The following is a 20555-nucleotide window of genomic DNA, read 5'->3' on the forward strand; positions in this document are numbered from 1 at the left end:
TTGGTAAGCTTGATAATTAAGTCGAGGCTTATTGATCAGTGTTCTATTTCTTTGGCTTCGCCCTCCTGTATTTGTTTATGAGAAAATATATTGATTGGGTCAAGTATAAAAGTTCGACCGCCCACTGTAGATCTAAGATTTAAAATGCTTTCAAATTTTGAATAGAATACCAAACAGTAGACTGGTGTGTAAAATAGATCTTATTAAGACATCCAGTATTTGGTTAGGCCTAAATAATTTCATTTGGTTTCCAATATAAGGTCTACAAAGAAAATTTCTTTAAGTAAACCAATACTCACGGTTATTTTGTGGATGACTTCTGCTTCCACTGACTGGCTAACCATTAATGAACTTAATCTGAATAAAGGAGCAGGCAGTGACGGAGTTACTTCACGCACTTTAAACTCCGTCGCTCCTTTAATTTTTGCTCAATTTAATATTGCATTAATTCATATTTTTCATTTGGTTTTCCCCTGATTAGCTTAAAATAACTAAAGTCCTTCCTAAACAAAGGATACCCTCTTATAAAATCTAATTACCCGCCAACTTCACTACTCTCAATCGTCTCTAAATTTATTGAAAAACTTATGTATTCCCAACCAATTAATTTTCTGACAAAATACAACATTCTCAATTCCCATCAGTACGGCTTTAGAAAGAATCATTCTTCTTCGACATGCCATTCTTCATCTAATTAACAACGTCATTAATCTATTGAAAATATACAAAAAATCTTCGTAGTTTTTTTTCTTAGACTTATCTAAAGCGTTTGCTGTTATAAATCATAGAATATTATTACGGCCTATATGGGATTAGAGGAATCGCATTGAACTGGTTTAAAACTTATTTATTTGATAGGAAGCAATTTGTTACTATTGCATCATGTAAGTCGTCGACGGTGAATATAGTCTGAGGTGTGCCACAGGGATATGTTTTTGGTCCGTTAATATTTCTCATCGATGTGAACGATTTGACCAGGGGCAGTGACACGCGGCGGGTTTTATCCTTCGCCGACGATACCAAATTTTATTCAAATCCAAACATGGACACCCTATACAATACTGTAAATAACGAATTGCCAAAATTTGATGAGTGGTTCATCTCGAATAAGCTCTGTATAAACGCACTCAAAACATACTACAGTATATTATTTTTCATACTCCACAAAAAAGGCCTAATTTAAATAACCACAATATTTCATTTCTTTGTAGTTACATATGAGCGGAAGAGTGAGGTGCTGTTTCGGTTGTGTTTATACAAAAGAACTTAAAATGTACCACTCATCATTACTATCATTCCAACAACATTTTTAAGTCAATCAGTATCATATGTAAGCTTAGTCTATTTTCCCCTCAAACATATTAACCTCGCTTTACAATACTTTAGTTCTTCCCTACTTTCAATATTGTTAATTTGGGTGTCCAACTACCGTACAAATCTAGAAAAGCTTCATATACTGCAGAAACCTGCTACCAGAATAATTACTCATTCTCGATATAGAGAACCATCTGAACTTTTTTTAATACTCAAAATACTCAATATTAATCTTCATAAAACTCAAATAGCAAATTTTATGTATAGGTATATTTATAAGAAACCTCTATTACATATACCAGTTATGTTGAGAATTATTATGAGAATAGTAAGCCAAAATGTTACAATTTAAAAAATCCCCAGCTATATAATACCTTCTTGTCGACTTAACTGTAGCCAAATGTTTATTACTGCTATAGGTTCTAAGTTACGGAATAAACTTCCTTATAATATTAAACAATATGTTAGTTTACCTGTATTTAAAAAAACATTGAAATTACATTATTTAAGCCTATACCAAAATTTAAGTTATACATTACTAGCATCATTATTACTATAATTATTATTATTATTATTATTATTATTATGATCATATGATTAAAATTCAATATGAATATGAATAGCAGTTGTAAAATAGAGCGTGCTCTCTAGGTCGCAGCTTGTGATGCAGAAACATATATACAGAATTTAATGTTAAGAAGAAGGGCTATGGATTTACGATTATAACATCATGATCATAATCCAGTACCATACTCACGCGAATAAGCGGCCGGGCGCTTAAAATATTTTTTGCACTTTTTGCCTTAGTGCCGACATAGGACTCAGGTGCAGACTGTGACCTCAGGAATTTTTCTCACATTCAACAGCTAAACTATTAATCTATACTTAAACTATGTGTCTGTGCGAGACATACATAAAAAAAAAAAAAAAAAAAACAGCCTTTAAGAGAAGTATGTCAACAGATTATTACCTAGAGTAGACTTAAAAATATTTTTAAAAAAATGATATTGCTTCGTTTATTTATGTAGGCCTATTGCCTACTGTATATTCATTTTTTTCTTTTCTGTTGTTCTAGAAAGCGCATAGAGACGAATACTATATGCGCTTAGTGCATAAACATTGACCATTATTTATTTATTTTCTATTTATTATTACCAATAGATTTATTCTTCTTATTCTTCTTAAGGTTCTTACGTCTAATTTTAGGAAGAAAATTTCGAAGGACAAGATAAAGGTCACGGAAATACCCCGAGCATAAAAGAAAATGAATGTCCCATCATACACGGCTACTGCGTACTAATATTCGGTACGGTATTCAGGCAAATGTGGAAAATAACGGAAACGCCAATCACACACGACTTGCGTATTGTATAGTATTCAAGCACAAAGCGGAGGTATACACTGCTCTAATTGTATTGTATATTGGAAAGTGTTGATTTGTTCTACCAACACGAACAAAAAATAAAACGTAATTTTTATATTTTGCAACTAAATCTCACTTAAAAACAATCGTTTTGTTATTAAATTCAACAATCGGATCCCTTTTTACGGGGCAAGTTTGTTCACTGCCTGTGTTCATTTCGTCGACACCATCAGCAACCGAGACTTCATAATTATCATCTGCTTTTTGTTTTGCCATTAGTGTGTCTCTCTTTTTTAATGCGCGTCGAGTACCATGCGAATTAAAGCTCATACCTCTCACAGACTTCCTGGTAGTCTTATCCTTCCGAATACTCTTAGAAGAAGTAGGCCCGAAGAGTGATAACAGAACTGGTAGGACGAATAACCCGTGATACAGTCCAAAAACAATCACCAGAAAAAGAGTCTTAAACAATGTACGGAAGATGTAATACGAAGAGAAAGCCAACGTAAGCACGCCTAAGATTGTCGAAACGGCGCCTTGTAGCATGGGCATACCGAGTAAAAATAACGCGTTATTCATTCGCATTTTCTTGGTTTTTCCAGGGGCTATTGTGTACGAGTAAGTAATATGTGCGGAGAAATCGACACTAAATCCGATGCACAGAATGATGACGATCATGGAAATGGAATCCAGACGCACGCCCCAAAACGTCATGTAACCAATAACGCCAACCTCAATGGAAGCGATCGCAGCTACAACCCAAATACTGCAGCTCAGACTTGGAATAAGGAGAATAGATACTATCAACATGGCCGCAAGAGCTATTCCTAGGTTCTGCAAAGTGGCCGGTAAAATGGCAGTATATTGATCGAAGAAGACATAAAGAGCATTATACACCAATGTTTCATACGGTGAACTATCCAAAAGATCACGAGTTTGAACTAACAATTCTTGTTCTCTGTACGTGCTGCTGATATCTTTGGATATTAAAATGAACCGTGATGCAATTATGTCTGTCGAAGTATCGTCGGCGAAGACAATGTCCTGCGCATAATGAGCATACGCGTTGAGCTGTAAGAACTGTTGGCGTAATATCGCGACAAATTCTTCATTACTGCTATAAGTAATGTTTGCAGCTGCCAGATATTGCAGGTAAAAACGAAGCCATGATTCAGTGAATGTTGAAGTGTGGATGACGTTGAGCGCTTCGTAGTCTGATACAAGATTTTCAATGCTTTCTTGAGCGGAAACGTCAGAATAGTCGACCGTTTCGGTAATGGTCAACATTATACTCGGGCCGTACTCGCGAAAATATCTGTATTCATATTCATAGAAATCGTTCACATATGAGTCATCAGCCGCTAAACTTGTGAGGGCCAGACCCTCATCTACATTTAACACACCCCAGATACCAAATCCCAAATATACTCCATAAGAAATTAGGATAATGACTTTCGAAACGTTGTGTAAGACTATCGGTCCAAACACGCTTTTGAAAAACCGCATAAGCGAGCTGGGGGCGATTTCAGATGTCGTGGTTGTTGACTGTGACGGCCCACCGGCGCACATCACCCTGTAGGCCAAATTCGGTGCTTCGTCGTTGGGCTTTACTTTGAAACAAGTCAGGCAGTGGCGATTGCTAGATTCACGGTAACCGAACAACGCCAAAGCTGCCGCGAAAAATGTAATCTGAAAGATAAAGTCCGCGGTCACGGCGGCAGCAGCATACGTGCAAAATATCCGGACAGATGGAAATCTGGAGAAGGCACCTACAGCGAAAGCAATTCCGTCTGTGATACTCGTTATGGTGATGGACAACGCGGCTTCGCTAAATGCTCTGGACATCCTGTCTTCGACAGATTGGCGAATGTCTGTATTTCTCCAAGCAGCCAACATAATAAACATGTCATCGACGCCAATACCTAGACACAAAAAAAAGAAAAAAAAAATCGAAATTTGATCATCAATTATTCATCGTCATATAGGCCTAATCACCACTACCACCACCATTGCCAAAATCATTAAATAAGCATAATTATCAAGATATTGATGATAATTATATTATTATTATTATTATTATTATTATTATTATTATTATTATTATTATTATTATTATTATCCTCATGCCTCCTAGACCAATCAGAGCAGTTTCCAACTAGGACCCCCCCCCCGTTATTTTAGGTTTCAGTAAGTGTTTCATTAGTGTAATGAGGAATTATATTTGAAGATACATTTTATTACTTTTGAAATTAATTCCTCATTTACACTAAGCCTTCATTTGGTATTTAATTTAGAGTATCATTTTTATACTTTTCTTATCAATGCCACTTCTAGAGATGACAAGGAATAATTTCATTTTATTTTTTCTCAATTTTCTAAAATAATTTTAAAATTTAGGGGGCATTACATCCATTTAAGTTAAAGATATGAGTTTGTTATTAAGGAGGAATGTAGAAGATTGGAAGAAAAAATCTTTTATAAAAATCCTGAAACCTTACTCAGAATGAGAACTGGTAGACATGCCACCACCTCGGTGAATTCAAATCCACAGTAGCTAAGAAGGCCGAATGACGACAATATTGCAAGTAAAGCGGATATCACGCCACTGAGACACAGAAACGGCTTGTTCTGTACCCAGTCACGTTTGTTACTTGACAAGATCGCATAGGCTATCAAAAGCGAGCCTCCTACTGCGAAAATTGGTACAATTTGATCTACAACTTTGCTCAATTCAGTGTCTAATGACCGTGTCGTGTAAACGCGCACATCAATCAAATCTGATTCGTAGTTCAGAAGAAAATTGAGGAATGCGCTGCTCCAAAGATTCGTTGCTTGTCTAACACTCCTATCAATAGAAAGATAATAATTTAACTTCACCGCAAACGCACGCTCGAGTAAAACATCAGAGCCCGATTTTAAAGTAACGCCGCCAACATCAGTTCCAAGGAAATACTGGTTTCCGGTTGTGCCATCTGTGTATACTGGGTATGTTATTTGTAAATTATCAAGATTGTCCACATCATCTCTAAATGCCGCGAGCACTAACAGAGGAAGACACTCTCCATTAACAGCCAGACAGACATCGTTCCAACCGTACACAGTATCATTGCTTACGATGGTTATATTTTTCAATTGTTCATCCAAATTAAGAATATCTCTAAATATGTCAGTGGAGAGGGTATTGCCGTTGATATCCTTCGTTGTAATAATAGCCCAAGAATACAAAATGGTACGTGACAGTCGCGTAACAGACGCAGCGTCAACATCTTCTGATGTGAAAAAAGATTCAACCGTATCACGATCAATTTTACCCTGACCGTCTAGTGGTGTATAAAGGTACTCGACACTGGATACAGTTTTTAGGTATTTCAAGCCGTATCCTAGTCCGATAGCAGTCAGTACAGGGATTATAAGAAATGGCAATGGACAGCGGGCGATAATACGACCATACTTTGCATACAACTTGGTGAGGCCTCGTTCAATAAAGTCTAGTCGAGGGCGCTTCATAATTCAGGAACGTAATCTTTTAAAGAAAAGAAATGCATATTTAAATAATTGGTTCAAATCTAGGCAAATGAATAGCGTCTTTATGCTAGAGTAGAGAAAACAAACACGTTTTAGTATAACGTACAGAGTAAAATGCTGTAAATTATGATGAGCGTTGTAAATAATATTACCGGACAGAGAAAAGTATGAAGTGGCTGTACTATCAACCGGGCGGATTAAGGGGGAACGGGTGGCCCCATCCCCTTTTAGAAGGTAAAGAAAAGTAAAAAAAAAAAAAAAAAAAAAAAAGAAAAAGAAAAATTGATAGCCCAAAACGCCTCAGAGGTTATTTTCGGGCGTCTAGAACACAAAAAAAAATTCGTAAGGCATGCCCCAGGACCCCCTAGGGTAGTATTATTTCGATCGGCTCTACTTTAGGCCCCATTCCCAACCTCAACTTTTTGGACATACTGTGGATCCGCCCCTGATCAATCCCGCCCCTGATCAATCAAACTTGTGACATAGGCCTACTGTTCCGATGTCTACATCTACGTCTACTTCCTTTACCAAGGGATCCAGCGGACTCAAGGACACTGTGCGAGCTTTAGCCAATAAGAATGACCCGATTCTACCTAAAGCCAGTTTTCCACTAGGCGAATTTATTCGCGCGAATCAAAAGCGTGGGTTCCGTTCCTGAGCTCTGATTGGCTGCGCATTTTTTTTTATTATTATTTACCGTTCGAACTACCAAAGTTTCGCTGAAGCGAAAACTCCGATAGAAATGTGAACGCGCATGAACGACGCTCTCGATTCTCGCGAATAAATTCCCCTAGTGGAAAACCGGCTTAATAGATGCTTGAGTGGTTTGGCGCAAACGTTTCAGTTCAGTTTCTCAACATTGTTTTCGGACGTTTAGCTAAAGTCTGGTGTACTTCTCCAAAATCGGACTTTATTCAAACCTCCGATTTTGGAGTTTTTTGTGCGTACTATTAATTAATTACTCCGAAATGGAAGTGTCTGCGCCCGCCGCCAAAACTCCGATTTCACGGGATTTGCGTAGTTTACGCCAAACATCCGAAATCGGAGTTTCGTAGTTTTATACAAACCTCCGACTTCGGAGTTTCTGTGTACTATACAATAAACCTCTAAAATCGGAGTTTTCAAACTTTTATTCAAACCTCCGATTTCGGAGTTTTTGCGTATAGTACGCGAAACCGCTAAAAGTGGAGTTTTAAAACTTTTGTTCAAACCTCTGATTTCGGAGTTTCTGCGTCTATACGCGGAAACTCCGAAATTGGAGGTTTCAACAAAAGTTTAGAAAACTCCAATTTCGGAGATTTGGCCTATACTACGCAAAACCTCCGAAATCCGAGTTTTGGCGGTGGGCGCAGACACTACAGAAACGGAGTAACTACATAGGCCAATATGGTGGCTAGTTTTGATTTACATTTCTCATGTCTAGTTTTAAAATGTAATTCACACGAGTCATATTTGACTGTTTTTTTTTTTGTTTGTTTGTTTTTTTTGTTTTTTGTTGTTTTTTTTAAAAATTTATTTGGAGATTAGGCTTTGATCAAGACCTATGATATAAATTAGAATTACATTTTAAAGAAATTAGAACTACATTTTGGGAAATTTGAACTACGTTTTGAAAAATTAGAACTTCATTTTGGGAAACTAGTTCTACATTTTGAGAAATTTACACCTATGTTTTGATGAATTAGACATTGCATTTTGCAATTACATTTGGATTTCAACATGGAATTTTGCTGCGTATGGCACCCCATACTGCGAACACAGAATAAACTGATTACTAAAACAACTGAATTCTTCCCACAGAGCTGAATGTGCCCCACAATATTGTTTGCAATGCTATTTCGACGTATGTTTGCGTCAGGAAAATATCAATATCATTATAATGACTATAGCAACTCCGTCTTAAATAATAATGCATTCTAAAATAATAACAATAAACTATTATTCATAAACAGTAGGAGTGCTATCAGTATTTTTCCGTATGAAAGTAGGATGTGTTTGATGAAATGGACTATTTATGTTTTACTGTTCTATATCATATAGGCCTACTATAAGTATAGCACACCAGAAAACCCGCGAACTTTCTTAGTCTCTAAGGACTAACGATTTTATTGGATGTTTGGTGGAAACTCCACCTTCTAATTTGCGTAGAGACTGGACAGAAATAATTCTGTGGATAGAAATAATTCTGTGTACAGAAATAATTCTGTGCGGACAGAATTATTTATGTGAGAACAGAAGTAATTCTGTGGTGACAGAAACAAAATTAAGTAGTACAGAATTGATTCTGTACTACAGAATAGTTAGAAAATACTGTAATAATTCTGTAGTACATAATTATTTCTGTTAACACAGAATTAATTATGTACACAGAATAATATGACAGCGATAATTCTGTGGTACATAATTGTTTCTGTAACCACAGAATTAATTATGTACACATAATAGTGTGACAGTAATAATTTTGTGGTACATAATTATTTCTGTAACAACAGAATTAATTGTGTACACATAATAGTTTGACAGTAATTCTGTTGTTTCTCTAACAACAGAATGCCTATTTAAAGACTAGCAGTGTCCCAAACGGCGCCCCGTATACCGGTACTCAGTATTCATTATAACACGTCAGGTAGGGAAAAACATTCAATTTAATAATGGTCTTTCGAGGTATGACATCAGCAAAAGTCGCTGGACGTGACTTGTTTATCCGATTCTGTAGCCGAGAAAAAGGGGTTTTGTTTAAATTCATTGTTGTGTAAAACTAACCTGGGGCATTTGACCTTGAAATGCGTTGCTCGCATTCTTTTGGAGTGTGTATGATATATATATATGTATATATTATATATACACTGTATATATATATATATCGTTATTATCATTAGTTTTTAATATGCCTTTTTATTATTTTTTTTTACATTTTTATTAATGTTATTGTATATGAAAAAAATTGGGGCCAAGTTAACTTGGGACCGAGTTGACTACTTGGGGCCGAGTTAACTTGGACCCCAAAATAAAAGTTCGGTGACAACTTAATGAGCGGATTTTATGTGCATGTCTACGTATATGTAGGCCTATTTCTGTATAAATAAAGGTATGCCTATAATCTTGGATGGGTCTAGATGTGATGTGAATTTTGTAAATGTTATTATAAGTTATTTTATGGAGCTATACCGGTAACTCAAAGTTCAGTTTATCTTATACAAGCCACCTCTACTTAATGTATATATTTATGTATTATTTGGAAATAAATGAAACTGAACTGAAAGACGTGAAATTTAAATCTTCCCTTTCATAATTTTGTAAGAAATTAGAGAGGCTAGGCCCCTTGGATCCGCCTATTCTAATTTAGTAACCAATGTCCTGATGTGAGCCAAACTGTTTGGATATATATTTTTTACAATCGGCTTGTAAATCTTACGGATATGTTTGCCTTCCTGTTGTGTTATCGTGTTGAATGCTCAGTACGTTCCAAAATACTTGCGAAAACATTTCAAAAGTGATTCGGGTGGGAATAGAGCCCCCGACCTCCAGATTACGTTCCCAATTTTTTGCGAGAAAAATCTCGCAAAATGATTCGGGTGGGAATCGCGACCTCCAGATAACTAGCTAAATACGTCTCGGAGAGAACACAATAAAATTAGTTCGACTTTCGTTAAGTTATCCTTGTCATTGAAAATAATGATGATGAACCCCAAAAATTGTTTACTTGTCAAGTCACAGGCCTACTTTATATTTGTTTACAGTAAGCTATAAAAAGTCAAATGAATCGTTAATTTTTTATTAATATATTATGTAGGGTTTCTGTAGGGGTACTACTACAGTTGTCGTTCCAACTCTTTACTGAATTTAAGAAATAAAAATGTAACGAATCTCTATTACTCACTTGAAAACAATCTGAATTACAATCCCGGCTGAGGATCTCGTTGTGTTGGTGGCGAAGATAGCAGACACTGAAAAATGCAGCACAGGTTAAATTTCACCATTGGTCAGTGTCTAAAACGGCTAGCTCCATGGAAGTTTGAAATATTTATTGAAGCGTATATGTATTGTACGTACAGGAGTAAATATGACTAAGCAACCAGTTAAATAGATAAACACAATCTTACTGCCACGACGGATTGTATATAATGTGTTACAGTGTGTGATTATACAGGCTTGATGATCCACCCTTGACCTTGAGTTGTTAACAATCGCATATGCCTTAATCTCTGGCTTTATTATTGCCATAATATCTGGCTTGATTGTGTATAAAGGAAATTTTCCTCCATGATTGTATCAAGTTTAAGTTAACGTTGGCAAATCGTACTACTTTTTTTTAACGTGATTTGAATTTGTTTTTAAATTTAATTTAGCCATCATTTGAAAATGACATTATAACTGTATTCGATGTGTCTTCATACTATACATATATACTTTGTCTGTTTATCTAATTTTATTTAGTAAAACTATCTTCCGCTAAACAAATTATTGAGTGTTTATCTATTATTGTTCCCCTGCGCTTGCTACGGATGAACACAGCATTATACACACAGTACTTGTTTAAAGATCTTTCAATTAATGTTTATTATTGCTATACTTGTAATGACATTGTTACATAAAATGGTAATGGTAATTCTAATAAATTATATCATAAATATTATATAATGTAATATATATATATTTTATATTAAATCGCATTCGTACGATATTTATGTTATGTTTATTTTATCAATCTTTCGACAACAAACAGCAAAAAAGGTTGCATAAGGGTGCCGAGGAAAAGAAAAGTTAAAAAAAAACTGTCATAAAGTGATGTGCCTAACCAACCCATAGCCAACAAAGACATATACAATACAAAACCAAAAAAGAAACAATTATAACTAATACCTTCACAGATCGTCAGATTAAGAAAATTAAACCAATCTATGAGCAGTAAATTGATAACAATTAAAAAATACATATAAAAATATAATTATAATAATCCTGTACATTCGTCATAAATTAAAAAAAAAAAGAATTTATCTAAATAAAAAATTTAAAAAAATTAATTTGTATTAATCAATATCAATATTAGGGCCTATTATATTATTATAGGAATTTATGAACAAACGTAATTAAAAAAAATGGTAAATCGTCAATAGAATATAAATTGTAATGTACAATGATAAGAACAAAAGGTAAAAAAATTATTGTACAATCATCTAATAAAATAGCTATAATGGGAATTAAAAGATACTGAAAGATAATGTACAGTCGTCATTACATAACAAAATGAAGAAATATTTGATGGGTAAAAAAATTATTTTATAAGGTGCGATATATAAATCTTCAATATAATTATATATATATATAACATAATTATGCACAATTATATATAATTATATTTATTATATAGAATCAGTGTTGCTGCTTAGCACTGGGGTTTTATATATAAATATATATATATATATATATAATATATATATATATAATATATATATATATAGCAAGATGTGCTCGAATATGGAAACAATGGCGTAAACATTTTTATTACCATTCTTATTAATATTAATGAAGCGTTTGTATAATTTATTTATTAATTTGATTTTATAGGATGTTTCAACCTCCTTTTATCCAAAAAAAAAAAAAAAAATTTTAGTTTTCCATTGTAAATTTTGTTATTTGGAAAATAAAAAAGAGGAAAAAATCGTATCGGGCAAATTTTTTTTAATGAAAAACTTGTTTAGAAAGTGCCCCCACCAGAGAATTAACTAGGCCTATCTCTTACTGTCAATGCGTTACACCTAGGCCACTACGGCCAGAAAGTGTCGCAAATCCCAATAGGTGTCTCTTATACACATCTAGATTGTAAAATAGAGCATGTTCTGTAGGTCGCAGCTTGTGATGCAGAAACATATAAAGAAATTAATGTTGTTAAGTAGAAGGGCTATGGTTGATAAGATTATAACATCATGTTCCTTTTCGAGTACTGTTATTTATTATTTATTTCTTTACGGTGCTACACGGCAAACATTCGTAACAAACAACAACAATTATTTGAGTACAGTACTAACATAACACTCTATACTTAAACTCAAAGGACAAAATCAAGGTCACGGAAATACCCCGAGCATAAAAGAAATTATTGGAATGTCCCATTATCATGGCTACTGCGTATTATTTGGTATTCAGGCACAGGGCGAAAAATAATGGGATCGCCCATACCACGACCTGCGTATTGTTCGGTATTCAAGAAGCACAGGGCGGAGGTATGCATTCTATGAAATGACTGCTCTAGTTGTATTGTACATTGGAAAGTGTTGATTTGTTCAACCAACACGAACAAAAAATAAAACGTAATTTTTATATATTGCAACTAATCTTAATCAAAAACGATCGTTTTGTTATTAAATTCAACAATCGGATCCTTGTTTACGGGGCAAGATTGTTCACTGCCTGTGTTCATTTCGAAACCATCAACAACCGAGACTACATAATTAAGCTTATCATTATCATCTGCTTTTTGTTTTGCCATTAGTGTGTCTCTCTTTTTTAATGCGCGTCGAGTACCATGCGAACTAAAGCTCATACCTCTCACAGACTTCCTGGTAATCTTATCCTTCCGAATACTCTTAGAAGAAGTAGGCCCGAAGAGTGATAACAGAACTGGTAGGACGAATAACCCGTGATACAGTCCAAAAACAATCACCAGGAAAAGGGTCTTAAACAATGTACGGAAGATGTAGTACGGAGAGAAAGCCAACGCAAGCACGCCCAGGATCGTCGAAACGGCGCCTTGTAGCATGGGCATACCGAGTAAAAATAACGCGTTATTCATTCGCATTTCCTTGGTTTTTCCAGGGGCTATTGTGTACGAGTAAGTAATATGTGCGGAGAAATCGACACTAAATCCGATGCACAGAATGATGACGATCATGGAAATGGAATCCAGACGCACGCCCCAAAACGTCATGTAACCAATAACGCCAACCTCAATGGAAGCGATCGCAGCTACAACCCAAAAACTGCAGCTCAGACTTGGAATAAGGAGAATAGATACTATCAACATGGCCGCAAGAGCTATTCCTAGGTTCTGCAAAGTGGCCGGTAAAATGACAGTATACTGATCGAAGAAGACAAAAAGAGTATTATATACCAATGTTTCATAAGGTGAACTATCCAAAAGATCACGAGTTTGAACTAACAATTCTTGTTCTCTGTACGTGCTGCTAATATCTTTGGATATTAAAATGAACCGTGATGCAATTATTTCTGTCGAAGTATCGTCGGCGAAGACAATGTCCTGCGCGTAATGAGCATACGCGTTGAGTTGTAAGAACTGTTGTCGTAATATCGCGACAAATTCCTCATTACTGCTATAAGTAATGTTTGCAGCTGCCAGATATTGCAGGTATAAACGAAGCCATGATTCAGTGAATGTTGATGAGTGGATGACGTTGAGCGCTTCGTAGTCTGATACAAGTTTTTCAATGCTTTCTTGAACGGAAACGTCAGAATAGTCGACCGTTTCGGTAATGGTCAACATTATACTCGGGCCGTACTCGCGAAAATATCTGTATTCATATTCATAGAAATCGTTCACATATGAGTCATCAGCAGCTAAACTTGAGAGGGTCAGACCCTCATCTACATTTAACACACCCCAGATACCAAATCCCAAATATACTCCATAAGAAATTAGTATAATGACTTTTGAAACCTTATGTAAGACTATCGGTCCAAACACGCTTTTGAAAAACCGCATAAGCGAGCTGGGGGCGATTTCAGATTCCGTGGTTGACTGTGACGGTCCACCGGCGCACATCACTCTGTAGGCCAAATTCGGTGCTTCGTCGTTGGGCTTCACTTTGAAACAAGTCAGGCAGTGGCGATTGCCAGATTCACGGTAACCGAACAACGCCAAAGCTGCCGCGAAAAATGTAATCTGAAAGATAAAGTCCGCGGTCACGGCGGCAGCGGCATACGTGCAAAATATCCGGACAGATGGAAATGTGGAGAAGGCACCTACAGCGAAAGCAACTCCGTCTGTGATGCTCGTTATGGTGATGGACAACGCGGCTTCGCTAAAGGCTCTAGACATCCTGTTCTCGACAGATTGGCGAATGTCTGTATTTCTCCAAGCAGCCAACATAATAAACATGTCATCGACGCCAATACCTAGACACAAAAAAAAATATTTAAAAAAATCGAAATTTGATCATCATATTCATCGTCATATAATCACCACCCCCACTACTACTACCACCACACCATTACCAACATTACCACAATCATTTAGTAGGCATAATTATCGAAATAATAATGATAATTATTATTATTGCAATGATAGAACTCACTATTACCATGGTCATGTCACAATCGTTTTTCGTTGTTTCGTCGCCGCTTTCACTGTAAAATCGCCGGTAAAAAAACCAACGTTGTTACCGGTCGTCGCGGGTATTTGTCAAACAAATGATTATGATGATAAACAATAAATATAATAATATTATTATTGAATATTGATGTCGATTTTTTTTCTGTAAGATTTCTGAAGCACTCTTTGCCATTCTTCAGTATTACTGACGATTTTTGGCGCTAGATATTGTCAGGAACCTGATAAACCATCAGTATAGTACGATGGGACCAAAGGTCCACATTTTCCGGGATAGAAAATTGAAGTCACTCTCAAACGTTCCAGAAAACCATCCACCACAATTCCTAGACCAATCAGGGCAGTTTCCAACTAGGATCCCCTGTTTTTTTTAGGTTTCAGTAAAATCATCCTTATTTTCTCATTTGGAAATCATCCTGATACAGCAGGCGTGGATTTAGACCTTCCCACAGTTCCCCATGGCGAAGGTGGTGTACGGTAAGAATGGCCCCGGAAAAAATGGCCCCGGAAATAATGGCCCCGGAAATAATGGCCCCGGAAAAAATGGCCCCAGTAAAAATGGCCCCATATGACAGGTAGGTAAAAATGGCCCCAATAATCAAATTCTGAATTAAAACTGATTTTCTTGAGTCATTATATGCATTTTTTTATCTTAACTAATTTAGTTTTTAAAAGGAATCTCCCCAATAATCAAATTCTGTAACACACAATTGATCCACATGCTTTAACTAGTTTGTGGTTATCTATGAGGTTTGCATATTTTGGTAGTTAAAGTACTGTATACTGTATGTCATTCCTCTACTTTGTTAGTGAAATAACGTTTTTAAAACTTTTATTTCTATTATCAAAAAATGTTATTCAATGGCCATTGTTTTTCAATTATCTCTCAGAACATTATTTGCATCTGCTGTAATTGTTTAAAAAAAATGCTTTTAAAGAAATTTTTAAAAAATCACATATTGATCTCAGTTCAAAGGAAAAAATAAAACTTATTTCTAAATTTACAATTTTCAACTATAAACGTCTTATTCACAAAAGAGTGGGTTCTTTTTCAAACAAATACATCCTGCCTAATATATGTGTGTTTAGATTAGATCTTTTGCTTTAACTTTGGAAACTGAGATCATTTTAGATACTATTTCTGTATAAACTAAATTTTTTCTTCACGAATCAATGTTTTAGAGCCTCCCATCAGAGCCATTAATAATAATAATAATATTAATAATTTGCCACAAATATAGTAATAATATCTAATAATATTAATAATTTTAAAAAATACTTAGACCTACTCCCAGAGCTACTCATGGGAGCTAAAAACTAATTTATTTTAGTTCTCAAATATGCATATTCTTTACGTTGATATATTAATTAAATTTTTGCTACAAGTTATTTTACAACATTTTTTTTTTTTTTTTTTTTTTCTTTAATTTTATAATTGAGGGCCATTTTTTATTTCTTGATTCAATTATTGCTTATACACTATTTAAATATTTGAAGATTAAAAAAAATATATATCATTTCTATTACCGAATTTTTCACTGGGGCCATTTTTACCTACCTGTCATATGGGGCCATTTTTACCGGGGCAATTTTTTCTGGGGCCATTTTTTCTGGGGCCATTTTTTCCGGGGCCATTCTTACCTACATTCGGCGAAGGTCAGGGCAAGAAATGTATATTTTTAATACACAAAACAAAAATTATATTTTAATTTCAGTCTGAAAAGTGACATTTCTGGCCATCTAGAGGTGCCATAATCATAAATTTTCTCACCCCAGCCCCAAACATGATGAGATGTTATAGACCCCCAATTTGTGAAAGTCCTTCCTTGGTCCTTTTATTTCGAATTCCTGGATCCACTGATAGTGGCGGATTCAAAGGCCAGCCGGCTCACCAAACTCACGAAATGCTATTCATTCCATTAAATAGGCTTGTTTTACATTACAATAATATTGTTAGACACCACGATTGATGTATTCCACCTATAAATTTATCAACATTTAAAGACAAAGTTGTAATTTAGAAGTTTAATAGTTTCTTATTTGTCTTTATTTCGTTAAATTTGTGTTCATCTTGATTTTGCTTCGATCTTTTTGTTAGTAAATCAGGAATTAAGAAAGCTAGAAAAGCTACTCAAGAAATCATGCAAAATAAGCTGATTTGAATTTTCTCAAACACTTTTATTTGTATATTTTTATGCTGTTTTTTTTGGCCACTATGATATCATATTTTAAATGTTTTTTAAATGTATTTATTGTATATCTAAAACATCCTGTTATTTGCTATTGGCTGTTGGATGTAGTTGTGAAATAAATAAATAAATGAACGAAAGAATGAATGAATGAATGAATGATTGATTGATTGATTAAATGATTGAATGAATGAATAAATGAATGAATGAATGAATGAATTATTGTAATTAATTGTTTAAATAAGACCTCAATTTATCAAAAATATCTGAGCTCCGCCCCCTCGACACCAGCAGGACTCTTCCCCTGGCGCCCCCACCCCGCCATTCTGGTCCACTGTCTACGTACCCACCCAAAAAAAATCCTGCGTACGGGCCTGTTGTTGCTGCTGTTATTATCATTATTATTAAATTAATTTTGTTATTCTAAAATAACGTATGAATCGACACAATAGAAACTTTTGTGTCACGAGACACAAGAACAGACAAAGAGTAGACTTACATTCATTGTTATTATTATATTAATTTTGTTATTCCAAAATAATGTATGAATCGACACAATAGAAATGTTTGTCACGAGACACAAGAACAGGCGAAGAGTAGACTTACATTTATTGCTTAATAGTTAGTACTTTTGAAATTAACGTATGCCTTAAATTTAAACAAACCTCCTAGGTATGTAATTTAGAGTATCATTGTTATATTTTCTTATCAGTGGCACTTCTAGATGACTAGAAATATAAGTTCATTATTTTTTATCAATTTTCTAAAATAATTTTTAAAATTTAGGGGGCCCTGTGTTGGCTGCCTTCCCTACCGCCACCTTGAATTCGCCACTTCTTATTTAGGCTAACCTTAAATTAGTATTTTATTGAGTGTATCAATGGATAATAGTGATTGGAACTGTAATCTCACATGTGCAGTGTTGCTTCTAGAAAAAAAAATATCTAGCGCTAACTGACAGCAATGCTTAAAAAAGGCAACGGATGCTTCAGATGGTTTGCGCCGTCATAACACGTAAACACAACATACCTTACTCAGTAGCCAGGTTTCCAGGTTATAAATTTGGGTTACACACTTGTTATTGCGCTTACTGTGCGCCATACCAAATTGGCGTCCCATATTCGATTTATTATTATTATTTTTGTACTCGCTGGTGGTACCCATGTGATTGTTGTCTGTAAGCACGAAGGAAGTTGGTAATGCTTGATAATTTTTTTTTCCAAGTTTGGATACTTTCGGAGAGCTCCACTAGTGTCTGTTTATGTCGAAAACTTTTTTATAAACCCAGAAAAGGTATAGTATGGGACACAATTGGTGCAAATAAGTAAAATTTATTTTTAATAATTTTCACTGATTAAGACAAAATTCAGGGACTGGAATCCAGTCTAACTTCAACCCTCCAATTCGCGACCACTCTAATTTGAAACCCACTTTCTTTCTTAAATAACCAAATACCAATCTTTTAACACAATAACCCTCTAATTGGAGACCGAACCCTGAGACCACCCAACATATCCAGGTCCAAAGGCGGTCTGGAATTGCAGGGCGAATTGAACTGCTTTCATGCTTGACTATAATCGTCGCATTATAAAGGACAACTCCCACACTTAAACATGTCGCATCTGGGTACAGTGTATACCTACCACCAATCCAAGATCCCTTTAATTCAAGACCACTTTTTCAAAGAAATAATTAACAGTCGTCAATCTTTCAATACAAAACTAACCCTCTGAGTGGAGAGCACACACCGAGAACACTCCAGATTTTCAGGTCGAGGCTAGACCTGCCACAAAGTATCTTTTTTTTTTTTTTTTTTTTTTTTTTTTCTTTTTGATTTTTTTTTTTTATTTCTCATTCTGGACAGCGCCGCCACAAACAAAAAATTAAGTTAGGTATGGCACGCACTAAGTGCAATAAAGAGTGAGTAACCCAAAATTAGGGCTTGGAACCCAGGCTAGTTGAGGGCAAACTGTAATAATAATATTATGGATCCCAATGTTAGACAGATATTATCCTGTCGACAGTTTAGATCCATTTAAATTCAAAATATGAGTGTGTTAGTAGGCCTAAGAAGGAATGCAGAAGATTGGAAGAAAAATTTTCTATAAAAATCCTGAAACTTACTCAGAATGAGAACTGGTAAACATGCCACCACCTCGGTGAATTCAAATCCACAGTAGCTAAGAAGGCCGAATGACGACAATATTGCAAGTAAAGCGGATATAACACCACTGAGACACAGAAACGGCTTGTTTTGTACCCAGTCACGTTTGTTACTTGACAAGATTGCATAGGCTATCAGAAGCGACCCCCCTACTGCGAAAATTGGTACAATTTGATCTATAACTTTGCTCAGTTCAGTGTCCAATGACCGTGTCGTGTAAACGCGCACATCAATCAAATCTGATTCGTAGTCCAGAAGGAAATTGAGGAAGGCGCTGCTCCAAAGATTCGTTGCTTGTCTAACACTCCTATCAATGGAAAGATAATAATTTAACTTCACCGCAAACGAGTACAGGGATGATAAGAAATGGCAATGGACAGCGGGCGATAATACGTCCATACTTTGCATACAACTTGGTGAGACCTTCCTCAATGAAATCTAACCGAGGGCGCTTCATATTTCAGTCAAGGATCCTGTTAAGTGATAGAAATTCAACATGTAAGACAGATATAATATTAATATCAGAGTTTTTTCTAAACAACAACAAATACAATAGTGTTTGACTAAGTTTGATCAAGTGCGTTTGTTTCAATTCCATGATGGTAGCTTGATCAATTCTTGCTAACACAAGAAAAAAACTAGCTCGTGGCCACAAGACCTAACCTATAGAGAACAGTAGCTTAAACCTTGCTTCCACTAAAGTTGCTACAAAAGCAGAAGTGTAAATAAGGTATATTAATACATTTTGGGTTCCAACTACAAGGTGTTTGAACGAAAATTTATTTGTGAAATAGGCCTATTTGTAATGAATTATTGATTTTATTTTGTGTCATATTTCCACGTTTGGAACTTGTTTTGCTTGTGGACTTATATATGGATTAGGATGCTAGGCTAACTGATTTTCAAAACCATCTAAATTCTAATATATTAAATATTTTTATCTGTTTAAAATATAAAAGAAAAAAGTTAATAAAAAATGAAGAGGTGTTTGCTTTATATGTAAATATATTATATTTGGCTTTGTATATGGATAGTTACAGGGTACCCAGCGCACCACTTTCTATCAATTCGTTTATCGTTTAAAAATAAATATGAATTTATTATTAATGTTTATAACACTGTCTTTTAATGTTATATTAAACAAAAATCCACCATGCACTTGATTTTTAATTGCCATGTGTATACAGGTCTCCCTCCAATTAAAGACCACTTTTGAGTGGGACAGTTATTTCCATGGTCTTTAGCAGCTTTGGTCTCTAATTAGAATAATAAAGATAAAAGATGTTTGTGAATTTGGGACCACAGAGAAGTTATTTTTAATTGGAGGTGGTTTTTTTTTTTTTGTTTTTTTTTGTTTTTTGTTGAGTGGTCTGTAATCAGAGGCAGACCAGTATATCCTCTTTTTTGACAATCCCAAACATTAGTAAGCTCAGGGAACAATGAAATTACATTGTAATTTCACTGTTCCCTGGTAAGCTGATTGATTTTGAAAATATCTAAAGGTATAAATATAAAATAACAACTAACTATAACACGCTTGGGGTTAGAGTCAGCCAAACTGTCATCATCACCTAAAGCCGGCCCTGTTACTTGCAATTAAACTTAAAGCCCTAAAGTGAAGGACATTCATGTTCTTTTTAAGTATGAATGTGG

The 20555-nt window shown here is 35.1% G+C and overlaps 1 protein-coding gene across 2 annotated transcripts; it reads right to left on the bottom strand.

Annotated features, from left to right (window-relative positions):
• Positions 1 to 2717: 2717 nt before the first annotated feature.
• On the bottom strand, positions 2718 to 19377 carry LOC117109420 (patched domain-containing protein 3-like). 2 transcript variants are annotated; one of them, XM_033251770.1, is made up of 3 exons: positions 19257 to 19377; positions 5176 to 6081; positions 2718 to 4599 (listed from the first exon to the last, which is right to left on the bottom strand). In XM_033251770.1, exons 1-3 carry the CDS (start codon positions 19357 to 19359, stop codon positions 2810 to 2812), a joined length of 2799 nt encoding a protein of 932 aa, XP_033107661.1. In that variant the 5' UTR covers positions 19360 to 19377; the 3' UTR covers positions 2718 to 2809. The 2 variants fall into 2 exon arrangements, with proteins under 2 accessions (XP_033107661.1, XP_033107660.1); XM_033251769.1 differs by lacking the exon at positions 19257 to 19377 and adding an exon at positions 10083 to 10429 and having other exon boundaries at positions 5176 to 6200.
• Positions 19378 to 20555: the final 1178 nt, after the last annotated feature.

This window comes from Anneissia japonica, unplaced genomic scaffold, assembly GCF_011630105.1.
Source record: "Anneissia japonica isolate Jap-2015-1 unplaced genomic scaffold, ASM1163010v1 scaffold287719_len1884721_cov185, whole genome shotgun sequence".
Lineage (NCBI taxonomy): Eukaryota > Metazoa > Echinodermata > Crinoidea > Comatulida > Comatulidae > Anneissia > Anneissia japonica.